We start from the raw sequence: 6,413 nt of genomic DNA on the forward strand, positions 1-6,413 counted from the left end.
ATTATTGGTGTCTTGTATAAACCTCCTAACCTCAGCATTGAGCAGACTGATACCCTGATTCATGAAATTCACAGAGCCTCCCAGTACAAAAAAGTTGTGATCATGGGAATTCTAATTATAGAAACATTGACTGGGGAACTTTAATAGGAGATCATGAAGCGAAGAAATTCCTAGATGTGGTGCAGGATAATTTCCTAAAACAAGTGATTAACGATCCTACGAGGGGACAAAATACCCTGGACTTAATTTTAACTAATAATGAGCACCAAATTAGCAGCGTAATAGTGGGAGATAGTCTAGGCTCTAGCGATCATCAAGAAATAAGATTTAATATTATCTTAGTACTACTAAAAAATTAATTGGATGGGTTCTCTGACTTTTGGGTGGTTTTGCAAAACGCTCGCGCCCCTGTGTTGATGTGGTGATTTTGTAACGCTTCTCAAGCCAGAGCCAGTAAGCCTTTTTCGTTTTAACACACACCCTTTCATTACTTTTCCAAAATGTCTGAGGAAGTTTCTTCTAGGATGAAACGTTATCGACACTTCTGGAAATGGTTGACGTGCTCAAAAAAGATACAAAAGAAAGACACCAAAAACAACTCTGAGCTTCTTGGACAGCTTCGAGCAGAACACGCTAGAACCTTTCCGGGTCTTTACGGAAAAACCAAAAGCTTTTCTGTGATAGAGTCTTTAAAGGAGTTCCATTTAAAAGTTCTTCAGTTTAATGTCACCATACGTGAAAATGAAGACTTTTCGTATTCAGATGAAATGTTTGACGATTTACAATTGTTTAACGGAGACGTCGAAAAGAGTAAATTCGATGGTTTTTCCAATCACTATTTCGCGGGCTACAAGAGTTTCATAAAACATGGAGGCAGGGGTGATCACAGAAATTACCAAATGCACTACATCGACTCAATTTTTAAGAGTTACAAGCGTCAAGAGAAGAAGAACAAGTACGCTATAAAGAAAGTCAAAGAAGAGGCTAAAAAAAAGAGGCTCCAAGAAAAGATTGAAGAAGAAAAGCGGAAAGCCGCCGAGGAAGAGGAACGGAAAAAGCAAGAAAAGCTGGATAGAAAGCAAAAACTGATGGAACATAAAAAGGGAAGGGATGAGAGGTGTGTTAAACGGTTGGAGAAAAAAAGACTTGAGCAACAATTGAAAGAGGAGAAACACCGTAAAAAATTAGAGAAGAAACGTCTCGAAGAACAAAGAAAAGACGAGAGACTACGTCTAAGAATGAAAAAACGCGAGCTGGCGAAAGAAGAACTAAAAAAAAAAAAAAAAAAAAAAAAAATTAGAAATCTGAAAAGAAATATGGGTTTTTTGTTATTCCCTGAACTACAAGAAGAGCAAAAGAAAATGCTAGAAGACAGAGCAGAAAGAAAACAAGATATGGAAGAGAGACGTGAAAAACCGTCAATCGACATATTTTCCATAGACAAACTAAAAGGAGTGATAACCGATGAAAATAAAGTTGAACCTCAAAATCTCGGCAAGCTAGGAGACTTCAAATGTAAATACTGCCAAGCCTTGATGTGGAAAAAAGAGCCCAGGACAGTTTGTTGTAATAACGGGCAAGTCGCGGCTGTTATTCCATCAGAAATCAAAGACAAGACTGTTAAAAGCCTATACGACGGAACTTCTGAATTTTCTGATCGTTTTCTTGGAGATTTAGTAGGATTCAACAATTTGTTCTGTTTTACCTCTTTCTCAACACCTCGCAAGTTAGAAAATGCTTTAGAGAAATCCATATGTTTCAAGGTTCAAGGAAGAATTTACCACAGGTTAGGATATTTGAATCCTGGAAGATTTCAAGAAGGACCTCTAAACCATCAGGCTTCGGGAAGTCGTGGATTTTTTTGGCAAGGAAGTAGAAAAAAAGGATTTCTGGAAGAACAAAGGTGACAGTTTCTTGGACCTCTATTTTTACCATGATCGAGACCAGCAAATTAAACAGATAAAATGAAAAACAGATAAAATGAAAAATTTAAAGTCAGAAGGGAAAATAGCCACAAAAAAACGACGTTCCAGAGAAGAAAAGGAATACGAAGAAAATGAAAAAATAATCAAGATGCTTTTTGAATACTTTGCTGAAAATAATTCGTGTCTTTCGTCTATGTTAAAGGAGGTCGAAAATTCAAAAGAATTAGTTCGGCTTCACATCGAAAAACATGGAAAAATACCAGAGATGACCTTAACACTTAAAGCAGCAGAAGGCGTGCAAACGCGTGAACATAAAGGTGTGTATCACCTTCCATCTTCTTCTGCAGCTATCGGAGGTATAGTGAATTTAGAACCCGGTAATGATCCTCTTCGGGTTATTATAACGTCTCTTAAACCCGGGTCTAATTATGTTACAAGGATCCTAGAACACTCGAATTTCTTCTATGATCCATTCCAATACCCTCTTTTAATTCCTCATGGAAATATGGGATATTCTTATACTTTGAAGCTTTTACAAAAAGGAGACAAAGTTCGAAAATACAACAAATTGACGCCCGCTGCATTTTACTCCTCCATGTACATGGAACGAGAAGGGGTGTTCAACTACATTACGAAATGTCGTCGTTTATTCCAACAATTCGTTGTGGATAATTATGTGAAAGTGGAGACCATGAGACTTGATTTCATAGAGAGAAACCAAAATGAAATAAGAAAGGAAAGGTCGGATATTCTGAGAGGAGAAAATGGAAAAGATAGAGGTCAACGTATAATTATACCTCCTTCATATGTTGGAGTACCAAGATATATGAAGCAAAGACAACAAGACGCCCTCGCATTTGTAACAAATTATGGATCTCCTGACTTTTTCATAACGTTCACTATGAACCCAGCATGGGAAGAACTGGAAGAAGCAACGAGTCAGACAGGAGGAAATGTTGCTTCTGGATGTAAAGCAGACAGGCCAGATTTAGTGAGTAGACTGTTCAAGATGAAAGTGTATAGTCTTCTTGATGATTTCACCGTTAATTGTATATTTGGAAAAGTTAAAGCCTATCTTTACAGTGTCGAGTGGCAAAAAAGAGGGGTCCCACATGTCCATATTTTGTTATGGATGAGACATAATGTTAACGTCGATTTTGTTAGCAAAATAATATCTGCAGAAATACCAGACAAGGAAACTCACCCTAGATTATATGATATTGTGACAAAGTGTATGATACATGGACCTTGCAAGGGTTTTGATGATTCCCAACTTTGTTGCCAAGGGAAATCTTCCTCGGACGGCAAAAATTTGTGTGGAAAAGGGTTCCCGAAAAAGTGTAGAGATACTCTATTTTTCGGAAATAATGGCTACCCACTTTACAAAAGAAGAGCAAAAGGAGAAGGCGGACATACATTTGAGAAGAAAATTAAGGGTAAAAACGTGACAGTGGATAATTCTTGGGTGGTACCTTATAGCCCATATCTAAGCCTCAAATATAACGCTCATATAAATGTCGAATGTTCAAATTCCATAAAAACCATAGCCTATGTAACAAAGTACGTTAACAAGGGCTGTGATCGCATACTGTACACCAAGACTGAAAAGGATAAAGAAATAGTAAACGAGGTAAGAAATTATCAAGATGCACGCTTCGTAAACGCTAACGAGGCAACATGGAAGATATTCAAGTATCCTATCCATAAGAGCTTTCCCCCTGTTACTACCCTTGATTTGCACCTGGAGAGGGAAAATTAAGTATTTTTCAATGCAGACCACGACGAAGAGACACTGTTAAGGAAAACCTTAAAGGATACACAACTCACATCTTTCTTCAAATTGTGTCAAAAGAACGAGTTCGCTGCTTCACTTTTGTATCACGAAATCCCCAATTTCTTCATATACGACAAATTAGCAGCTAAGTGGATTGAGAGAAAGACGAAAACCGCGGCCCTCGGAAGAGTACGAGCAGTAACCAGAAAAACAGTTGAACTCTTTTATTTGCGTATGTTGCTTTCGCATAAAAGAGGACCCACTTTTTACAAGGACCTCAGAACAGTTGAGGGAGTCGAGTACGAAACATATAGAGAAGCTGTAAAAGCCATGGGATTACTCAACGACGAAGAAATGTGGAAGAAAACTATAATGGAAATCATAAACCATACTAATAACAGAGACCAACTAAGGTCGACATATGCGAGTATGTTGGTATTCTCTGATCTGGAAGATCAAAGAAGCATATGGGAGGAGACAAAAGACCTTTTTGCGAGTGATTTTCTACATTTGAGGGGATTAGAAGAGTATAATGACGAAATTTACCTCGATGCTCTTGACGATATTCAAGAAAAGGTCTTCAACTGTGGAGGAGGAAAAATCGAACAATACGGTCTTCCTTCTTCAAGAAACGGAGAAAAGTCAACTAATGTTGTAAGAAGAGAGAGATCATACAACAAAGCGGTACTGGCTCAAGAAGTCGAGGAACGAAAAGTGATGATGAACGAAAAACAGAAGCATTGTTACGATACCAGAATGAAATGTGTAGAAGACAAATCGAAACGTGGAAAAAGAGGGTTTTTTATTAGTGCTCCGGGAGGAACTGGAAAATCTTTCCTGTTGAATATTCTATTGGATACTGTTCGTTCAAGAGGAGAGATAGCATTAGCCGTGGCTTCTTTGGGTATAGCCGCTACTGTTTTACATGGAGGAAGAACCGGCCATAACATGTTCAAAATTCCGTTAATGAAATACAATGAAATACGATCATGCAGCGTCAAGAAAAATACTGAGATGGCACGTCTTTTTGAGTTGACTTCTTTGATTGTCTGGGATGAAGCTGTAATGGCTAACAAAAATACAATGACCGCCCTCGATATTACTCTAAGAGACGTTTTAGGTGTTGACAAGTTCATGGGAGGAATAGTATTTGTATGTGCTGGAGATTTTAGACAAATTCTTCCTGTGGTCAGGGGAGGAGGAAAAATGAAGAATTGAATTGTTGTCTTAAATCAAGCTATTTCTGGGAAGAATTGAGTAAATTGGAACTGACAGAGAATGTGAGGCTATCAAAAACTGACATTCGGAACAAGAAGTTCGCCGAAGATTTACTGGATTTAGGAAAAGGAGAAATATTAGAATGTGGTGTAGTTGTGAAAGAGAGGAATTAGTAGAACGCGTATATGATGATTTCGAGGAAAATTTCCTGAACGTCTCATATTTTGAAAAACGAGCAATAATCTCTCCTACAAATGACGATGTGGACAACATCAACGAGATGGTTTTCAAGAAATTGAAGGAAAATGAGGTTGTTTATCGAAGTGAGGACACTTCCGTGGATAACAAAATGGATATTCAAACGTCAGTTTACAATGCCCTCAATAGTCCATCTATTCCCCTTCATGAACTTAAACTGAAAGTCGGCGCTGTCATAATGGTTCTTAGGAATATTTGTCCACCTAAATTATGTAACGGAACACGAATTCTTATAACAAATTTACGGAAGAATATAATAGTAGGGAAGATTTTGGTAGGTACATACAGAGGCGAACAAGTTTTACTTCCCAGAGTAACATTAGAGTCAACAGATACATCCGTCATATTCAAGAGAAGACAATTTCCAGTGAGATTATGCTACGCCATGACGATAAACAAATCCCAGGGGCAGACATTTGAACGTTGTGGTTTATTGCTTGATAGTGCCCAGTGTTTTGCTCATGGACACTGGCTATAAAAAGGAAGGAGACGATTATGTCAGGAAGCCTGCACGCAACTACGTGTATAAAGAGCTTTTCTCCGGAGAAGGGTTTTATAAAGGTAATTTTGAAGACATCGTGGAAGAGACATATAAGAAAACGTCTAACGACGACGAAACAGAAGTCGAAATAGCAGAAGAAGAACCTGATCAATCGATCACTGTAATACCAAAGTCCGCCTACAAAATCAGCGAAATAGACGCCATCAACATGATCATGCCTCCTGAGTCCAATTATGGGGAAGAAAACAGTGATTCTGGAGAATTTATTGAAATGATCCAGAGTATCAGAGAGGAAATGAAAGAGCAGAAAAAATAATTTGAAATTTAAAAGAAAAGGAATAAGGAGAACATGAAGAGGATGATGAAGGAGTTTTTGAAGGCTTTGAGTGACGACAGCGATGATGACGGAAAAATATTCGAAGACAGTGATGGAAGCGTCTACAACTCGGAAGAGGACTCAGATATTAAAGATGATGGCCCTCCAAGAAAGAAAATGAAGCAATAATGGTGTACAAAATTTGTATTTGATGTTAAATAAAACTATTTGTAAAAATCTATCTTTTATTTGTAAAACCTTCATTAATACAAGAAAATTCAGGGGGCGTAGCCCCAATGGCGCGGGCCAAGCACACCTGGCGAAGCCAGGGCCGGCGAAGCCGGGTGCTTGTTTGGGAAAAATTAAAAAGTACGAATAACGTACAAGTACCAGACTTCACGAAAGCAAACTTTGACAATA

At 38.1% G+C, this 6,413-nt stretch overlaps 1 protein-coding gene across 1 annotated transcript; it reads left to right on the forward strand.

The window, feature by feature from the left end:
• Positions 1-2,073: 2,073 nt before the first annotated feature.
• LOC143025772 (uncharacterized) lies at positions 2,074-4,917 on the forward strand. The gene is made up of 2 exons (XM_076185780.1): positions 2,074-2,916; positions 3,778-4,917. The coding sequence occupies exons 1-2, from the start codon at positions 2,074-2,076 to the stop codon at positions 4,915-4,917; spliced, it is 1,983 nt and encodes a 660-aa protein (XP_076041895.1).
• The last annotated feature ends 1,496 nt before the right edge of the window (positions 4,918-6,413 follow it).

Source organism: Oratosquilla oratoria, chromosome 5, assembly GCF_046742065.1.
Source record: "Oratosquilla oratoria isolate Oo_2021 chromosome 5, ASM4674206v1, whole genome shotgun sequence".
Taxonomy (NCBI): Eukaryota; Metazoa; Arthropoda; class Malacostraca; order Stomatopoda; family Squillidae; genus Oratosquilla; species Oratosquilla oratoria.